The 21,827-nt window shown below is 35.4% G+C and overlaps 1 protein-coding gene across 1 annotated transcript in view; it reads right to left on the bottom strand.

Annotated features, from left to right (window-relative positions):
- LOC139778761 (uncharacterized) overlaps positions 1 to 21,296 on the bottom strand; it is a 61,428-nt gene extending 40,132 nt beyond the window's left edge. Inside the window, exons 1-4 of the mRNA XM_071716847.1 lie at positions 21,275 to 21,296; positions 20,988 to 21,140; positions 19,928 to 20,025; positions 15,568 to 15,777 (exon numbers count right to left, since the gene is read on the bottom strand). Coding sequence (XP_071572948.1) covers positions 15,568 to 15,777; positions 19,928 to 20,025; positions 20,988 to 21,140; positions 21,275 to 21,296 — 483 coding nt within the window. The remainder of the gene's footprint in view (positions 1 to 15,567; positions 15,778 to 19,927; positions 20,026 to 20,987; positions 21,141 to 21,274) is intronic.
- Positions 21,297 to 21,827: the final 531 nt, after the last annotated feature.

The raw sequence follows: 21,827 nt of genomic DNA, 5'->3' as shown, positions 1-21,827 counted from the left end.
GTAACGAAAAGAAAGATTTATCGATTGTCAATTTAGTTTCTGCGCGTTTCTTTCTCAATCCGTTACATAATAAAATATAATCACGTTCGTTCAATAATTTGATACTGTAAGAGATGCAGATGTTGCTGCACTGTAAAAAAAACTTTATTAACTCTGCCCTATGAAAATAATTACAAATCGTGATTATAAACGTATTTTATAAATTAATCTACGCATAAATTCTTCAAGGATTTAAAGCACTAAATTGACCATAAATCTTTCTTTGGTGTAGTTGATTTTCACATACACGGTAACATCTTCAAATCTTAATATCAGGCTAATTGAAGTATTTTCAAAAGTCCCTCACTCTTGTGAACGAGTTCCAATAAATATATTTTAACTGAAAAAATTTAATTGTATCAACTGCAATGATTTAATTAGTTATTGGTTAAAATAGAATTTATGGAGAATATTTAATAATATTTGTACCCAAAACAGACAAGCGACCTTTGTTCCTTTCATAATTCTCGACAAGATGTAACTCGCCTATACACATATCTATATATAGCCTAATATCGTACAATGTTACCGCGTACGTGTGTATAGAATAATGGTTGTTACTACCCATGTAGGGTTTTACAATCGACTCAATACTGCGCCAGTACAACTAATACTGGCGCAGTATTGGGCCGATTGTAAAATCCTATATGGGTAGCTCATAAGTGATTTCGTGTGGAAACCATATTAGCAAAATTGTCACTTTTTTTAAGAGAAGCGAAGACCGCCCGATAGATGATGGTTTTTGCAAAAATGCAGCATGTGAAAGGGCGAAATGTAATATCGAAGATAATTAGATATAGCCGCTCGTTTCTACATAAAAACCAAAGTACCTTATTGAACAGCCAATTGTTACAACGGTAACGTTCACGATTACATCGTTACGTTGCTAAACTTATCACAAAAATCCCCTTTATAATATCCACATCGCGACCGGAGAAACGAGATAATCGAGTATTATTTATTAGACACGATTGACACGAATCTCGCGAGCGTCGAGTCTCATTTATCATTCATTCGCGAATCTCTTCTGATTCGTCGCTTCGAATTTAGACAGAATGCTGTCAAATTAAATAGCTATTTATGCAGTTGTCTTTTTAGCGCAACTGAAGATCGCGTGACAGTTTATTTTTGGAATTATAACTCACGGCGATTAGATCGCGCCTGTCATATCCAATTAGTATTTGATTCGCGTAATACGCAGGATATTTATTACCTTGATACATGTATACAGTACAAGTCAAAAGTATTGCATCACTTATGGAAAGGAAAGTCGTTACTTTAATGAAGAAAGACGTACATAAATGTTATAAAACTTTATTTTAGTATTGTTATTTTACGCTTTAATAGGAATACTTTGAGAAAAAAAAACAAAGATTTTAATGATTTAATTGCGTTGTTTTATATTATCGTTGAAGATAATATAAAACAACGCAATCAAATCATTTAGATAAATAAAATGTTACAAAATTTTATTTTAATACTGTTATTTTATGTGTGAAAAGCAAGTGTCGATCAGTAATATAATCTTGAAGTTGGCGCGTACATATGTGAGTGGTGGCGTTGTAGTAGTAGCGTGGTTATTCGTGGCGCTGTTGTGATATGGTTACTTTTCCGCGCGCGCGTCGATCCCTGGTCGCTCTCCGCCATTAACGCTTGTAAAACGTTCAGCGTGAAATAAAGATATTTACGTTTCTACGCAAGTAATTATTCGTCTTTGAATACTCTGCACCTGTCAAAAGTATCAGGTTATGGGCCCAGGACGCCGGTAATTGCTCAAAAAGACGATAACTGCTAAGACGCCGGTAATAGAGCGTATCTCGGATCATCTCGACGACGACGACGAAGAAAACGAGAAGAGACGATGACTTCTGTTTTTGACGAATACAGAGTACCACGACTGAATGGCGGAAATTGGTTTGCATGGTCCGCCCGAGCAAAAGCCGCGCTCGTATTCAGAAAGATATGGAAAGCGATAGAACCAGGTTATGTAGACGCCCAAGGTAATGATATAGAAGTACTATCTGAAAGTCAGGAAGATGATAACCTAAAAGCTTTGTCATTTCTAATGTTGATTGTTGGTGACGAGTTCTTGGCGGACGTGAGCTCGTGTTGCAGGGCAAGAGCGGCATGGAAAATGTTAGAGCGACGACATACTCAGTTTAGCGTAATGCATACCGTTCAACTCGCTATTGAGTATGTGACTTATAAGAAGAAAGACGACATGACGATGCACCAATATCTTGCAGCCAAGCACGAGCTGTATAGAAAAGTACAAGCCGGCGGTATCGACTTTTCAGACAAACAGCAAGCAGCATTTTACCTTACTGGAGTGCTAGGGACCAAGTACGACGATATGGTCAGGAGTTTGGAAAGTGCGACCGATCCAAATATTATGAAAAGCGACAATATCAAAGCAAAACTCGTATTAGAAGAAATGAGACTAAAAAGGGAAGAAGAGGCAAATGGTGAGGGCAGTGAAGTCAAGGCCTTAGCTGTCAAGCCAAAGAAGACGAAACAATACCAGGATCAAGGAGAAACAAGACGAAGTCATGATGGAAGTAAAAATAATCGTAAACACAAGTCGGAAAATCCACCACGAAATATTATTTGTTTTTCTTGCAATCAAGAAGGGCATATTGCCAGAAATTGTCCACGCTTTACCAATGCTCAACAATCGAACGACAGTCAGCAATCCAGTGACAAAAACGAAGCATCTTCAAAATGTGAACAGAAGAAAGGGTCAGCAGCTGTAATCAAGAGCCGTGTACTACGCATAGGGTCCGTTCCGAGTTGCGCATGAAACGCATAGACTGCATTACTGTTGCGTAGCGCTTCGAAATCGTTCCGTTTTGTCAATGCGCATGAAGCGCTTTAGTAATTCGAAACGGTTGTCTGCCCGCTCTGCGTACTAATGCGAATTGAAAAGGGATCGACGCCGTTCTAATCAATGTTTATAATTAATTTTTAATTAATTATTTAATTGTAGACCATGAAATTAGCCGACATATATTATAAAATTAAAAAATTTGAACATTACTTCCTCACAATTTTCAAATATGCAAATTATAAATTTGCACGTTGCTTAATCAACATTTTATTTCGCTCATAAAGCTTCCTCTTATGAGAAAGCCTATTTTTTAATGTATAATTATTAGTAGATATTTATTAATTTGGCTTCCTCACAGAGGAAGCTTTATGAGCGAAATAAAATGTTGATTAAGCAACGTGCAAATTTATAATTTGCATACTTGAAAATTGTGAGGAAGTAATGTTCAAATTTATAATTTGTACACTTAAAAATTATGAGAAAGCAATGTGCAAGTTTCTACTTGCCCACTTAAAAACTATGAGGAAGCAATGTGCAAGTTTCTACTTGCACACTTAAAAACTATGAGAAAGCAATGTGCAAGTTTCTACTTGCACACTTTTTTATTGTGATAAGCCTTATTGCGACTAATATTTGTTATACTATTACAAAAATCAATTAAATAATTAATGTTTTTATTAAAATAATCCCTATTAATTGCGGATATTTCTTAATTTTTCCATTTTGTTTTATTTTTTATTTATACATTAGTTTTTTATTTCTACTTTAAAATAATTTTTTAAATATATAAAAAGTGATTTTATTACTAATTAGTGGCACAAATGGAGTTTTACAATCGACACAATGTTAAATCGATGTTGACTTGAGTAGTTCAGGCTACATGGTCCATATATGGACTTGAGAATATAAGACTGAAGAATATAACAGATTTAGAATTGAATAAATTGCGACTGGTTTGGCGCAATTTTTCTAATTTTATTATATTTTCAAGTCTTCTACCCGTATTTCATATATAATTCTTTAAGATTTGGTTGATTAGTTCTTGAGGCATTCTGTCTTTTTATTAAGAACGTTCAATGAATTTATTCAATCGCAATCTGTAAACAAAACACTGTTGCTGCTAAGGTGACGACAAGCGTCTTGAACATTCAAAGGAGTATGAATGTGTTAAGAATTGATGAAATTTGACAAGTATTAGATGAAGTTGTAGTTATTCTTTAATTAAATAAAGATTAAATACTATTCTTTTTAAATTTAACATATCTTTGAGATGCTGTGATGTAATTGTGTCCGAAATTATTTTTCTAATACCAAAATTAGTGGCTGCTATAATTTTGGTACTATAAGTACGGATCATGCCCCGATCATGGCTTAATTGTCTAGATCATGCCCCGATCTTGGCTTAATTGTCTGGTTCGTCCCCCGATCTTGACTTAATTGTCTGGATCGTCCCCCGATCTTGATTCAAATCATGCCCCGATCTTGGCTTAATTGTCTGGATCATGCCCAAATCTTGGCTTAATTGTCTGGATTATGCCCCGATCTTGGCTTAATTGTCTGGATCGTCCCTCGATCTTGGCTTAATTGTCCGGATCATGCCCCGATCTTGGCATAATTGTCTAGATCATGCCCCGATCTTGGCTTAATTGTCTGAATCATGCCCCGATCTTGACTTAATTGCTTGAATCATACCGATTTTAGATCATGATCCGATCTAGACAATTAAGCCAAGAATATAATAAAACTATAAATAGCCCGATATTGCTACACATTTCTAAAAAAATTATGGACCTTTGATCGCGTATAAAAATGGATCTAATCAATCAAATCTTAAAGAATTATATATGAAATAGGGGTTAAAAAACTGAAAAATATAATAGAATTAGAAATAGATCGATATCTCAAATATTGAGAAAGCTACAGCGTAAATCCCCTTGAAATCTATACCGGTCGACGGATTTTAATAAAATTAGAGGAGAACATACTTTCTATGATACTCTATTTGTGTGCAAAATTTTAACCCGGTATCTAAAAAATTGTAAAAGTAGATGCGTGTACAAAAAAATAGATGTGGAATCGATTGTATTTCGTTTGTAGATTATTGTAGTGCATTCATTTTCGATTGTTTTAGTCCATAATTATATTTTAATTAAATATTTAAAGTGTCAGTCGCGCGTCGGCTAACATCATATGATACATCAACATATTATAAAATAAAAAAGCTCGTTTGTAGTTAATTGTATTTTGTTTGTAGAGTTTTGTAGTAAAATTAAAAAGTTTTGTAGTCTCTTTAAATTGTTTATAATTAATAAATACATTTGTCGAACTGTGTAGCTATCCGACAATCAATTAACGATAGCTGTTGCCCTCTGCTACATAGTTCAACAAATGTATTTATTAATTATAAACAATTTAAAGAGACTACAAAACTCTACAAACAAAATACAATTAACTACAAACGAACTTCTTTTATTTTATAATATGTTGATGTATCATATGATGTTAACCGACGACTGACACTTTAAATATTTAATTAAAAATTAATTATGAACTAACAAACGATAATAAATGCACTACAATAATCTACAAACAAAATACAATCGATTTCACACCTAATTTAAAAAAAAGTGTCAGTCGGTTAATATCATTACAAATTTCTGCCTCTTGTCAGAGGTCAATACGGTCCGTTGTTCGTTCCGAATTACGCAAGAAGCGCATAGACCGCATAAACGCATCAGACGCATCAACTGCCTCAAGTCGAAATAGAAGCAGTCAATGCGCTGGGAGGAGTGCTAAGAATTCAGTACGGTTAGTACAATCTAGGGTATTCTCTGCGCTACCAAAGCGCTTCCAATGCGCGCATTGATTAAATCGGAACGACTTTCTATGCAGTCTACGCGCTTCATGCGTAACTCGGAACGGACCCATAGTCCAAGCCCAATGTAAATCATCGGCAGTAATGCAGAAGAAAAGCGATAAAACGATTTGGTTTTTGGATACCGGAGCCACACATCACATGACTCCTCATAGGGAATTTTTCTCAAGCTTTGAAGAAGCGACTGGCAGTGTAGCACAAGCTGATGACACCATATTGCAAGTAAAAGGCTACGGAAAAGTAAGTGTACAATTCCATGATGAATACGGTGGATGGCTATTAACATTTAGTGAAGTCTTATATGTACCAGGACTCGCAGATAATCTAATGTCTGGAAGACAACTCGACATAAAGGACGTAAAACTGGAGATTTTTAATGGAGTTTGTACAGGATATGATGGTCGGGACGAAATTTTCAAGGCTGTTGCAGATACCGGACGGAGTGAGATGTACGTTCTGGAAGGTTCTATCAAAGAAACTGTGCATGGCAATTTGAAAATTACTAAAGTGGATAATGGATTATGGCATCAACGGTTTGGCCATATGACGAGAATTCCATCACTGGATATCATCACTCATAAAATATGTGATAAATGCGATGTATGTCTCCAGGGGAAGTTGAAGAGAAGACCATTTCCTTTAAGTGAAAGCCGAGCCAAAGGGAAACTCGATCTAATCCACAGCGATGTTTGTCAGCTACCACAGAAATCTATAGGCGGATGTCGTTACTTTGTGACCTTTGTGGATGACTTTAGCAGATACGTAACAGCGATACCAATCCAACACAAAAGCGAAGTTTTTAAGAAATTCAAGGCTTATCAACGCAGGGTGGAGCTTATGCATGAAAGAAAAATCAAGGCACTTCAAAGCGACGGCGGAAAGGAATATTGCAATAATGCATTCAATAACTACTTTGAAGAGACTGGAATCAGACATAGGGTGTCTATTCCATATACGCCACAACAGAATGGAAGATCAGAGAGAGTAAATCAAACTTTAATGAATATTGTAAGATGTTTACTGTTACAGTCGGGATTGCCGAGTAAATTTTGGGCAAAAGCACTGAAGACTGCGTGCTATATCAAAAATTTATGCCCGTCAACTGTAATCAATGACGCTATACCATATGAGTTGTGGAATGAAGGACAACTAACTGAGGAAGATTGCAAACGACTAAAGGTGTTTAGATGTCAAGCATGGTACGCTAATCTAGATAAACCAAAGCTAGGTCAACGAGGTAAAAAGGCAGTTTTTATAGGCTATGAAGAGGATATGAAAGGATATCGCCTATGGGATGAAGAAAAATCTAAGGTTGTAATTTCCAGGGATGTAGTTTTTGAAGAAAAAATATTTCCTTTTAAAGAGACAAACTATCATGAAGAAGAACAAGAACCAGAGGATATGATGAACCTATTACTGTCTGTAGAAGAATCAGAGGAAAATGGAAACATTGATCAATGTGACGGACCAAGGCATGAAAAAGATGAAGATTGGCAGGATGCTGAAAACGGTATAGTAGAAGATGAAGAAAATATCAGTGAACACGAAGAACACCAAATGAAAGAAAATGAAGAGGAAGAAGCAGAAGCAGGTCTAAGAAGATCGAAAAGAAATAGGAAGAAGAAAGAATGTGGCAGTTGCCATACTGTAAGCTGTATACTGCAAGATAAACCGAAAAATGTGGAAGAAGCCATATCTCGTCCAGATTCAAACAAATGGAGAGAAGCTATGGAGAAAGAAATAGAAAGTATGAAGAAGAATAAATGCTGGAGAATTGTAAGAAGACCACAGAACAAAAATGTTATTGGATCAAGATGGGTGTTTAAATTGAAGAAAAATGAAGATGGAGAAATCGAACGATATAAGGCGAGACTTGTGGCGCAAGGATATGGTCAAATACCAGGAACTGATTATAACGAGACGTACAGCCCTGTTGTTAGGAAAGAGTCTATTAGATTGATGATTGCCGTGTCGGTAGAGAAGGGATGGCAGCAGGAGCACTGGGATGTTGCTACAGCTTATCTCCATAGTCCACTACAAGATCAAGTATTCATGGAGCAACCGAAATTCTTTGAAGAAGAGCATGCGGATGAGTACGTCTGCGAATTAACCAAGAGTTTGTATGGTCTACATCAAGCTGGAAGGGATTGGAACCAATATCTAGACGGTCACCTGAAGAGTTATGGCTTGGTGCAATCGGTGAGTGACCCATGCATTTACTACGACCCGGAAGGAGACTTGGTAGTAGGAACTTATGTTGACGACATTCCGGTATGGGGTAAGCAAGAAAAAATTAATGCACTAAGAAATTATTTGGAGAAAAGAATGAGTATAAAATCACTTGGTAAGATATCTCATCTACTGTCAATGAAAGTTAACAGGCCAGAAGATGATACCGTGACGTTGGATCAAAGAAGCTACTCTGTTGACTTACTGAAAGAATTTAGAATGGATCAATGTCGCGGACTATCAACGCCATTGGAAATTAAGCCTGAAGATGATGAATCAAGTTGTAAGACGCCTTTTCCAGAGAAAATCTATCGACGAGCAACAGGCAGTTTGTTATACTTGGCGAATAACACCAGACCGGACCTGTCACATCCAGTAAGCAGACAGTGTCAGCATAACAATAACCCAACGATTGCTAATTGGAAAGGAGTACAACATATCCTTAGATATTTACAAAACACGGAAGATTACTGCCTCACATATAAAAAGCAGGGGAAGCCAATCGAGGTATACGTCGATTCTGATTGGGCAGGAGACGCTGAAGGAAGGAAGTCATACAGCGGCCTAGTAATAAAATTAGCAGGAGGAGCAGTTATGTGGGTATCTAGGAAGCAGGGAAGTGTAGCGCTTTCAACAGTAGAGGCTGAGTATATAAGTTTAGCAGATGGGTTGAAAGAAGTTTTATGGGTAAAAGGAATTTTAACTGAACTGGGACTAGATGAATTTATAGGACAGCCATGTAGTGTAAACATAGATAATCAAGGGGCTATGTCATTAGCCAAAAATAAGGGAACTTCAAAGCGTTCTAAACACATTGATGTTAGGCATCATTTTGTAAGAGAGCTAGTTGAGAGAGGAGAAATTGATTTAAAGTATGTTAAGTCAAGCGATAACGTAACGGATATATTAACAAAACCCTTAAATGGACCGAAGACTAAGTTGTTAGCTAAGCAGTTAGGACTGAACAGCGTGCAATTCTAGATATAAACCTTGAATTGTTTTTTTTTATATTGAGAAATGTTAACCAGGTACAAATTTCATGTTTATTTAAGCGATTTGAGAGCATAGTTTAGTTATTAAATATATTCGAGCCGATTGATAATTATATTATTCCATGTATTTTGTTTGACGTATAGTTATTGCCTGCGAACTTTAAATATATACGAACTTGTGTATATTCGCGCTACATTTTTATTATACAGTTTGTAAACCTTTGCCAGATTATTATTACAGACCAACAAGGGAAAGTGTGAAAAGAAAGTGTCGATCAGTAATATAATCTTGAAGTTAGCGCGTACATATGTGAGTGGTGGCGTTGTAGTAGTAGCGTGGTTATTCGTGGCGCTGTTGTGATATGGTTACTTTCCCGCGCGCGCGTCGATCCCTGGTCGCTCTCCGCCATTAACGCTTATAAAACGTTCAGCGTGAAATAAAGATATTTACGTTTCTACGCAAGTAATTATTCGTCTTTGAATACTCTGCACCTGTCAAAAGTATCATTATGCTTTGATAGAAATACTTTAAGAAAAAACAAAGATCTTAATAATTTAATTGACGTTGAATAATTATCATTAATTATTAGTGGTGTGACGTGACGATAATTATTCAACGTCAATTAAATTAGATCTTTGTTTTTTTTGCTCAAAATATTCCTATCAAAGGATAAAATAATAGTACTAAAATAAAATTTTATAACATTTATGTACGTCTTTCTTTATTAAAGTAATAACTTCCCTTTCCTTAAGTGATACAGTACTTTTGACCGGTACTGTATGTATATCATGGCAACGTTGTTCACTTATTAACGGATAATGCGTTAATCGCGATACTGCAGCTACCAGATGAAGGCGCAACAACGTTCAAATACTTGATAATACCTGTTAATTGCGTTTGAAGCTTGACAGGTGCCACAGAAGCCAATATCACCAAACTTTCGATCGTACTACGTTATAGTGTAACGACAACTGCTCAATGCTAAACTCAACGAAAGCTATGTATATTTGATTTGCCGCTTTACGTATTAGCCACATGTTTGGGTACACTCGTAATTGTTAATTAATGTACAAGTTCTCGGGCGGTATATGGACATGCGCGTACTACAAAAGCGAAGCACGTGGTAAATTGACGCGGTAAATTTTTATCGCGTTCCTATTTACCGAACTTTTAGTTTTACCGAATTAATAAATCGAGCAGCTTTGAAACTGCGGCAAATGGGAAAGTTACCGGAGAAGGAAGACCGCGAGCGATATTAATAAGCCAAACTGTGTGTAGATAGCATCAGTGATAATAAGTTTCGAATTTATAAAACGCTTTTGCGTTTAGATATCGTGAGCGGAAATAACAGAAACCTGAAATAACAGAATTCATCGGTACGCACATTTCGGATAACGAAACAACAACAACAACAACAACAATAAAAAAAATCTGGATCTCTAAAACGCTTCGATGTATTAAAACACGTTATCGAAAATTGCGCTTGCACAAAAGCAACAGTAAAAAAAGAATATATACAGATCAACGTGTTTGGTACGACGAACTTGTCGAGATAATCGCATTCGACTTTAAACAACGTACAAAAAAAAAAAATCCGACAGCGATGTGAAGCGCGAGCGAAATGTTAATCCCGGTCCTTTTTTCTTTACAACAATTATTCACTGCCAGGAGTTAGATCACGTAGTTCCGCCGGGAGAACAACGAAATCGATGTGTCTGGAGTTTCTTCAGCTTCTCTCTTTCGCGCGCGACTAAAATAGAAATGATATTATAGATCCTCGTTTTTCACTGCCGCGCAGACACGCGGATTATGCAGGCGGATTAATGGCCGGCGGTATACGTTGGCGTGCGGGGGTTTCGACTAATTACCTTGTCTTGACCCTTTGCGTTTCGTAATTCCACCGTGACGTCAAACCCGACCCGTGCGAGCCCTTTGTTACGCATAACAAACTGTTCGCCGCGAATCGCGTACCTAATCTACAAATCGAGCAAAAACCGAGCAAAAACCGAGCAAAAACCGAGCCCCACATCGAGCCGCTCCAAACGGGCATCAAGTTAGTTTAATAGTCGATAAACTTTGCCCGTCAGCGATTTGCTGTTCATTTATTGTGACAAACTGCGCTGACCAAACACAGCTCGCATCCCTATTAAATGCAAACACCTACGTCAGCATAAACTGACAGACTTCGCATTCTAGTAAATATGTTTCTTGGATCATTTGGAATCTATCTCAAACGATTGAATGATAATCTTGAAAGAATTTTAATTAATTCGTCTAAAAAAAATTAACATTTATTTAATTTAGGTTAAGTTACTGGTATAACTACGTTATAAAAGCGTTAAAAAGAATTTATGACAGAGGCAGTTTTCTGCGCACAAAGCTCGTAATTAAATTCATTTAATTAACGTATCAGATATTGGAACGTTTCAGAGAAATCCGATTTTTTTTATTGTAGGTATTGTATTTTACGTTACGTGCGCTGCAATGTATTTGCTTAAATTATCTCTTAACGTTTATAAAATACGTATTTTACGCGATATTAACCAAATAAAAAAAGAATAACAAGATTAACAAAATTAAGAAAAAGAAAGAATACAAAGATTAACAATATGAAGTAGTCAATTGATGCGCGTTTTGATGATACTTTCTTTAGATTACTTGTTATTGATTTTCTTTGATAATTAATTCATTGTTATGTATGCCAGGTAATATTAACAACTTCGATAATCGAAGAATATAATTAAAGATAAAATTGTTAATATTGTTAAAATTGCAGAAAGCAATTTTTTAAGTGAGAAACAGTGAATATTTACATTACTAAAGATTAATTTGTTAACATTTTAATTTATAACCATATTCTGCTAAAACAATTGTTAATGACTAAATATTGAAATACTCGTTGTTTCCATTAGTCTGAACAATAAAATAAATAGTGATCTTAAACAGAATTGTTTGATTACATTTTTATATAATTATGATACATTTATGCTATTTATGAGACATATTTTATGCGAAAATTAACTAAATTAACAAAATTTAACTAAAATTATATTTTTGATAAAAATTCAATTTTTTAATTAAAAAAATAAAATTTTTAATTAAAAAATATATGAAAGGTACAGAGAAAAACGATCAATGTCCGGAGTAATCTCGAGGAAAACGCAATTTTAAGTTTTAAGACATCAAATATTTTAGGAAGTTATTGAAAAAATTAGTACAAAATTTAGTGAATATCGGAACGCAGCCTTTGTGTTTACTTACAATTAGTGTTATGTTGGACTCTAATGGTTCTTCCTCACAAGTGCATGAATTATGATCGTTTTTTTCCCCACATGGTACATTTTTCGGTATTATTACCAATAAATTGTAACTGTTCTTGATCAAAACAGATAAGAATTATGAAGGTTCTCTTGAAAATTGAAAATGCCACAAGAAAACATGATCAATTTCGACAAAAAGTGAACTTTGATCGTTTTTCTCCTGCATCCTTTATATATATTCATTTATATACTATATAGTTCCATACATATTCATTTAAACAAAATTAATTTTTCTTTTTCGAGCAGCATTTTTCCCAATTTTATCCATTTAATCTTATACATTTGTTATCTTCATCCTCATAATTTTACTTATTTTATCTTACAATTCTTCTACAAAATAATTTTAATCACAAAGCAAAATATGAAAAAATCTACTGTTAAATCGATCTCTTTTGCACAATAAATTCGCATGTGGCTTGCAAACTGTAATTATTGACATAACTTTACCTTCCAAATATCATACGCAATATTCTAGCGTAATTTAATATTTAACTCTGCGGTCTTCTCTATTCGTTAATGGAGCTTCAAGCTAATAATCTTCAGGCAATTTTTTGTCTAAGACTACACGTTAAAATTCGGAGTGGGGAATGGTATTTATGACGGAATTTAAAAGACGTACTTCCCGGTCATTCGCATATCGAGCTGCAATGCGTACGGTTGAATGCACGTTACACGACTGTACCTACTCTCGCGAGTGAACCAGAATTCGTGGTATGTTAATAACTCACGGAAACGCCATTACGTTTGCGCCTTTATGTCCGCGCGCCCATTCCCGGCCGTGTATATCGGCATTATTCGAATTTTGCGCTGCCGACGAGCTCGACGATCGTATACGCGCAATACTCAAGAGTCTATCGTACATATATGCATAATGGCGATTGCATCACGCCCGTCCCATGTGTATAATGGAGTGCCAATATCGTGCGGAGTACGGAATTTCACGGGAACGAAAATGTCAGGCATTTGACGCCGGCTCCGGATCCGGTCTTGTTGTTGCAAAATCGGGAGCTTGTGTCGCACCCTCGCCACATTCGCGTCTCGCGCAAGTCGGTCCGGGTCGATTTTCGATCGGGTGTTTTTCGGAAGATATATTATTCGTATTTAAATCGGAAGACCGACCCACATTTGTAAGATATACGAGGTGTGATCAAAAAGTTCGTGCAATGAATTTTTTTCTGTCGACGTGACAACACTGTAGGCTTCTATGGTGGTTTGGCGTCTAAGGAGAAGCCTTTTACGAGTCATCAGTGCAAATTTGGTCACGATCGAGTGCATACGTATTTTTCTATGCCAGTATTTGTGAACGCAGTTTTTTTGCGCGGTCGAAATGGAGCGAGATGTTTTAATGCTCTTCACATCCTCAAAATGTTCACCCCGCATAATTGTTTTAACTTTAAGGAACAAAAAAAATTGCAAGGGGCTAAATCAGGCGAATGCTTTTACCGAGTTTCACGAGAAATTTGATGTTGGTTCTTTGTTCGAATAGAACATCTCCCCAAGGAACACATTGCAATTAAAAAATGACGTCATTTTGACATCATAGTGACCAAAAAATGATGTGAATTTGGTCAATATAACGTTAAAATGACGTCATTTTGATTGAGATATGTTCCTTGGGTTGCTCCATTTCGACCGCGCAAAAAAACTGCGTTCACAAATACTGGCACAGAAAAATACGTATGCACTCGATTGTGATCAAATTTGCACTGATGACTCGTAAAACTTCCCCTTAGACGCCAAACCACCATAGAAGCTAGTGTTGCCACGTCGACAGAAAAAAATTCATTGCACGAACTTTTTGATCACACCTCGTATAATATTTCCCTCCGCTGCCCTTCCCGAAATATTTTAAAGTTATTATACCGCGAAATTATACATTTCAAATACCGATAAAGCGCGTTCGAGAACCTCTGTCTTACAATTAGATTAGAAAAGAACATTAATACATTCCCTAAAACCCTTTTCTTAGCTGACAGTATTGGAAAATTCGTAATATACAGGGTGTTCTAAAATTCGCGCATGTGGACTACAAGACGTGATTTTCTATGGTAAAAGAAGCAACTTTTTCCGTGCGACAAATAGTAAGAGAGCAGGTTAAAGTTAACAAATGAGCGCTCTCGTCTGTGTGGCACTCAAGGCCAGCGCGCACTTTTCAGTCACTCGTATCTAGTCCTTGACCTTTTTTCTGTATTGTATTGCCTAAAATATAATAAAAGTTAACAAACCTATTGCTTATATCCTTACGTAATAAATAAATAAAAGAATTATCTGATTCCATGTAGCACCATCTGAAAATAAAGAAAAATGTAAATAGTAATATGCTTTGTGTACTGAGCGTTTTATTATTCTAAATATTGCACAATTACTTGTAGTTAAATATTATCACTAAACTTAAGCAATTGCTTACTAGAACGCTCAGCGCACGAAGCACATTATTATTTATTTACTTTCTTCTTTATTTTCAGACGGTACTACGGAATCAGACGATTCTTTTATTTATTTATTACGTAAGGAATAAAAACAATACTTATTTTGTTAACTTTTATTATATTTTAAGCAATACAATACAGAAAGAAGTCAAGGAAGTCACTAGATATACGAATGACTGAAGAGCGCGCGTTAGCCCTGATAGCGCTACATAGCCGAGAGCCCTTAATTATTCGTTAACTTTAACTGTTCTCTTACAAAAACTATTTGTTACATGCAACTTTGCTAAAGGAAAAAGTTGTTCCTTTTAGCGATAGGAAATCACATCTTGTACTCCACATACGCGAATTTTGAGACACTCTGTATAATCAATCCCGAGCAATTATGTTAGGTCTTTTTAGAATAATCCGGTATTTTAAGATCTAAAAGTAAGATTTACGAAAGAAAGTCATTTAATTATTGTAATCTACAATCAAGTGCGAGTTTCCCAAAGAGAGAAACTCTAATTTTAACAAATCTTATCGTTTACTCAGGCAAACTCACTATAGTATTTAGAAATTTTCAGCTACCGTAAAAAAAAAACAGTTTTATGTTACAACGCTTAATTCTCAGTTACATCTCTCAAAATATTCACGCAAAATATTGAAAAATATCTTGCCTAAAAGGATCTTAATTTTTTTTCCTTTTTTTCTTTCTTTAGTAGGAGAGAATTTCTAAATCCTATCAAACGTTCATTAATAGATAGGTTGGGGGATTTTTTTCGGCCTCCGCGGTTCAAGTCGCGCGGAGCGCCGACGTGGCGACGGGCACGGATATCGCCCGTCGCGTCGACCGTGTGCGGTATACCTATGCGTTACCTGAGAGCACGCGTGCTGCGTCGGATGCTGCGTGTACGCGGAGTTTGCGGACGCGCACACGCCGGTGCCGGGAACCTTGAGCTGCTCCTTGTAGTCGGGCTGGTACGGCAGCAGCATGCGTATCTTGCCCCAGCGATTGAAGAACAGGGCTATCGCGCCCGCCCAGACTATCAGCACTAACACTACTATGCCCACTTCGACGCCGCGGATCTGCGAACCAAGCAGTCGCGTCCTCTTGATTATCAGCTTCGAGTCAGCTCGTGGGTCAGGATGTAAAGACTAGCAATGGGATTAAGTATCTTACAAGTAGGTCCGAACTCTACGCTAATCTGTTGGCGTAGTTTCGAACTCTCTGTTATTATTTCGAAAAGCAGGAGTATTACTTCCAAGTGGACTCAAACTTTGATCAAATATGTTCGAATCTTTTATGAGTTATACTTTTTTAGATTTTCCTTTTACGTTTCTTTGAATCAAAATGTTTGTATAAAGCAATAATTGTTGAAATATCTGTACCTTAGAAGTAAAGAATCGTATCTCCAGTTTTTGTCAAAACAAAGTTAATTTACTTTTTCTAATATACCAGGAGCTTAAATTGTAAAGTGATAAAAAGTTTTATGCCCATTATTACTAGTTCCTAAGATAAAAAAAATTGCATTAGAAATTTTCATAGAAATTATAAACTTTAAATCTTGTTTTCTCTAAATTTATAATTATGGAGATCAATATTCTTTACTTCTAAGGTACAGATACATTATTTTTTGATAATTACAAATATTAAATTTTATCAATTTGTTAAAATTAAATATAAGAAAAATATAGAATAAAAGTTACTTATACTTAAAATCTTTACACATTTATACACGTACTCTTTGATTAAATTTTATTCTTAGAGTTCGAGTACTACTTGTAAAAGATTCTATTCTTTATAATGATATTCTTTATGATAGAAACTACTTATAGAAACATTTTGAATCCAGGTACTTATTTTAAAATTCAAAACTTATAGTTAGTCGGGATCAGTTACTTCACAAGTACAATGAACTATTGTTTCTTACTAAATATTATTCGAATCTTAGGAAATAAAACTTGATTATGGAATTTGACTCGGATTAAGTGTATATTCAACTTCATCCCGATTTAATATATATTAAACTTGATCCTACCCCTAATGAAGACTGTAGTCGCGAGACCGCGATGACGATTCTCTCATCGAGAAGATCATCGAGAACGAAAGTGAGAATTACTTAGGATTTATTTATTGCGCTCGTTGCGCGTTTATAGTGGACCCACTCGGCATGTTATGTTGCTGAAATATTGAAATACTCGGAAATGGTGCAGAAATATTTCGTTAAAATTTCATTTGTAACTATGCATCTAAAATATTTCAGAAATGTACCTGCATCATGTTTTTTATAATATTGCATTAACAATATTTCTGAAATCTTTCAGAAAGTTGTTTACAATATTTGTAAGTTTCTGTAATATTGCAAAAAAATGTAGTAGATGCAATATTTCATAAATATTTCTGAAACATTATAAAAATAATATTACGTTTGCATTGCACGAATAATAATTTCTGTAACATATCAAACGCAACATTGCATTTAAAATATTTCTGAAAAATTTCTGAAAGATTGCGTAGGTAATGAAAAATTGAATTGCAGGCAGTGAATTTCTACAATATTGCAGAAGAAATATTGCAGATGTAATGGTTTAGAAACATTTCTGATACATGATAAAACTATTATTACGTTTACATTGCACGCGTTATATTTTTGAATGTTTCACATACAACATTGCATTTGTATAATTATTGCATTTTATTGCATTTTTTCTCTTTTATTAAGAATTTTCGGATATTCTAAATTTGGTCATATATGGCATTTTTAATATAAAATATAAAATATTTAATAATATTTAATATAAAATAATATTTGACGCTGACTGGCAAAAAAGATTTATTCGTATATCTGTATTGTTAATATTATTATGCGGTAGCTTTATGCTCACCAAAATAAGCAAGTATAAGAAAGAAAGAAGCGTCAGAGTCAGAGGATCACCACTACCCTGTTCGATCATCGATGTCAAGCGACAAGGCGCCGGTATACTACTTGGATGGGTGACCGGGCTGAGAGAGCGGATTTCTTCGGACAAACGCGCGGCGGCTATACGCACATATACGGCTTAATATATTTTTTTTGTTCCGGTAATAAAATATTTCATTTTTCACATATCAACAAATAGTTTTTGCGTCAGTAAGAAAATTTTGTTTGCTAATATAAAACATTTTTCTCAGTGTAAAATGTATTTAAAATATCTCTGAAGTGTTTCTGCAATATTTCGTAGATATATTTGAGAAATATTTCAGTATATTACCGAAATCTTTCAGTAAGGTTACATTTGAAATAATTGCGGACATTGAAACATTGCCGAAATGATGTAGAAACGGTCGTGAAATATTTCTGAAATATCGATGAAAGGTGTAATATTTCAAATGGAATTTTGCAGAAATATTTCTGAAATATTACATGCCGAGTGGGGAGGTACTCTTTATGACAAAAGAAGGAGTTGACACTTTGCATGTCGACAAGATGCGTAAAATTACGCTTTACATGGGCACAACATTAATTGTTACTTACATTTGTCAATATATAAAATCCCCTTTATGATGATTTCTTCAAACATTTACGAATATATGCTTTAAAATACGATACATATAAAAAATACCATGGTTTTTTTAGAATAGTTTTTATTCGTACGCGCAGCTGAATTTGCCCACTGCAGGTTAAAGTATCAGCGTAATAAGAAAACCCGGTGAAGTATTAAAAAAGATTCGTTTTTTTTTGTATGTAGAAGGGTCGCACCCCCTTTCCGTTTCGATTAGATTTCAGCAAAGTTTCGCGGTCCTATTACAATCCCCTCGTTTCCTGCTCCGCCTTTATTCTTTCCGAGAGATAATCTTGTATCCCATCGCGAAGATCAATTTTCTACTTTTCCCTCCACTTAGTGACACTTCGAACCCGTTGATTTTGCGGAAAGACACGCTAGGATAACAGATTGGTATAAAAGTCCAATTTACGCGCTTCGGGTGCGAAATGTTAGGGTGCAAAATTTATGTAAACCTGAAAATCTCTCTGAATTGCGCGGAATGAATTTATGCGAGAGAGAGTTTATTATATCGACAACGGTATAGAGAAGAAATAACAGATAACATATATTCTTCTAGCCAATATCTCCGCTGATACAAATGGAAGCATCTGCGACGCGAGTACCAGACTTTCTTTCTCAAAAGTTTTGTTCACAAGGTTATACTTTTCCGAGAGATGTTTGCATTATAGGTCGTTATATATATATATATATATATATATATATATATATATATATATAAGAATACAGTGAGGATTCGCAGAGATCACAAAAGGAAGCTTAAAGATTGTGAACGTCGATAAAAAGGAATTTTTCAATCTGCGCGATATACTTTGAAAGAGAAATTTATTAGGATATATGTTGAATCGATACTGAAACCTAAGTTATAAGCAAGAAAATATTGCGACCTTTTCAGTACAGTAAACTTTTTTATTGTATATCCTTTTCGCATATTTTATTAATAAATATGCAAATCTATGTATATACGTTATATACGTGCGTTATGAGCTATTTTATGAAGTTACTTTTATTTTAAATGGTTAATTATTTAAAAACGATTACTGCCTCCACAATGTTATCGACAAAAATTTTTAGAAAATTCCAAATTTCAAACAAAATTCCATTGAAAAATTTAATATTTAACAAAGATACATTTCGTGTTAAATCTATTACGACTTTGTTTGTCCTCTTATTAATTAAAAGAAATAAATTTTTTGAATCAACAGATAGAAATGCGCGATAGAAAATGCTCGCCAGAGTCTCAAATTTTTGCGCTGCCGCTGCTTTAAAATGGCACAGAAATATCGATGTTGGAGAATGCACTTCAAAAAAGCGCGGCAAAATACCGAAAGAGACGCCAACTGTGTATTGCCTTTTATTCAGTCATTTTTCTTCCGTTTCTCCATTTCCACGTTTCTCAGTGCACGCAGATGTTTCATCTATGGCATGATAAATTGATTTTTCTTTCATCAAAGCATTTCGTCCTATTCGCTTTCACGTGATATTTAAGGACATTTCCTCGATCTACGAGCTGTAACGTTTCCGCGTAAATTCAGACCAAACAAAATTCTTCCAACTTTGTTACAAATAAAGTAAGGAGATTGCGCACACGTTTATCCAAAGTCGGAACAAAAATCGCGAAAGCGATTTCCAACGCGAGACAACAAACCCCAGAGCGCGAAATTGTGCATCGTTTCGGAGAAAAGTAACTTACTTGTATATACGGTTGAGGCTGCTGCGAGGACGGTGGAGGTGGAGGAAGAGGACCACCGGTTACCGCTGCATCTTGCTGCGGGGACGTGCGTGGTGGCTCTGAAAACGACACGATCTTGTTTACTCGATATGCCAAATTGCGTCGCGTAAATCACCGCTGTGAGATTTTACACGGTACTTTGCTCGTCGGTGTCGGCGTCGAAAAAATAATGCTCATTAAGCTCTATTTCGTGAGTTAATTTCTGTGCGCTACGTATGATTAAAGAGACGGCTATTACAGAAGCTTAAACGAGCAAGAAAAATTAGTAAAAAATTTTCGGAAAACTAATTTCTCGCAGTTAGAATTTATTTTTTACAATTTTACTATTCCAACGTTCCATGGAATAAAACTGTGATCTCGGATGGATTAACCGAAATCAATTGCTACATATTTTAATTATATACCTACATAATAACAAAAAATAGATAAAAAGTATCTGTCGTATTTTTTTATATTTTGTAAAACTGCAAGCCGCACCGAGCTAAGTTAAAATCAATTTTACGAGGTAACCCAAAAGTATATATAAGCTAAATTAAAATTAAATATTCTTAATATATTGAAGTGCCGAGAAATGAGAGGATAATTGTAGTAAATATAGTTTGTGATTTTCATATTTTTAATTTGGATATTCAAAATCTCTTTAAATATTTAACTCACTATGATATATTTTTAATTGAAGATACATATTTTAAGATATATTTTCACGAGCTATTAAAAGATGTTTGTTCGTTTATGAGCAAAGTAAAAAGGATAGAGAGACATTTCCAGGAAGATGTATTGCAGAAATGCACGCGAACGAAAATACCGCAAATACCACATTGCGGTATGGCTTGCGTCTTTGTGCGAAGATTAATAAGTGAAATAAGAAGAAAATGAGGAGTGACTGTGGAGCAAACGTCATAAGGGATGCTAATGATAACTACACAGAATGCTAGAAAACTATTTTCCCTTTGTCAGAACGCACCTGTCACATGTGACCGTGATGCCGGAGACAGGTAAAGCTTAGGAAGGCAAAGCTTACCGAGTGTACGGAAGACGATCGGTCTGCTTCGAAACTTCTTTCCGGCCCTCACGGCGGTTACGACCAGCTGATATTGCGTGTCAGCTCGAAGGCCGCTCAAGGTGACCGCTTCGCTATTTCCTGCGACCACCGCCACGACCCTGTAACTAACCACTTGCCGTTATGATTCTGTGTTTCATGCTTACGGTCGTTTTCGGCCCTCTTTCATGAAAATGTTCCCACAGAAGTATCACAAGCGTAAAACCGTTACCTGAGAGATCTCCCTAATTCTGTATCATTATAATTACCGTAAGACAATAATTCCCGCATTAGTAAGATACATAAATTAATAAATAAAATTATTACGAATTACATAAAAAGTACTTGAAGTAACTTTTTGTGCAATACATCTTTTATAGTATAGGGGAGACCGGGGCTAGACCGTTAGTTTTTTTTCGGTGCCGATTTTTAACAACAAAATAAATAATTGTAGTTAAATGTGGTATACCACTGTAAAGAGTGAACCTTTAGCTACAAAATTTATACAGGAAATTTTTATCTACGTCGCTTTGTTTAACCGGTATAGAGCAAAAACGACAACGGTGCAAAAATTGAAATCTCAAAAATGCCGGGGTTTAACCGTTACACTGCATTTTCAATACATATACGTACATCTAATCCTGAAAAATGATAGGATACATCTTAATAATTGTTTTTTAAGAGAAAAATATAAAAATTTATTTAAAATTTTTATGCGAAACGTTATTAAAAAATAGTTACGAGGGTTCCTCTTTCCGCAGAAGTCACTCGCCCGACTTGTTTCACTCCTCGACGTCCGATGACTTTATTCGGTGTCTGAAT

The sequence above is a fragment of the Temnothorax nylanderi genome, unplaced genomic scaffold (genome assembly GCF_030848795.1).
Source record: "Temnothorax nylanderi isolate EJ_2023f unplaced genomic scaffold, tnyl_v1.0 TNYL_tig0194_pilon, whole genome shotgun sequence".
In the NCBI taxonomy this organism is placed as follows: Eukaryota; Metazoa; Arthropoda; class Insecta; order Hymenoptera; family Formicidae; genus Temnothorax; species Temnothorax nylanderi.
Note: the sequence above shows the minus strand (reverse complement) of the source record. Positions and strands in the feature narration are given on the sequence as shown.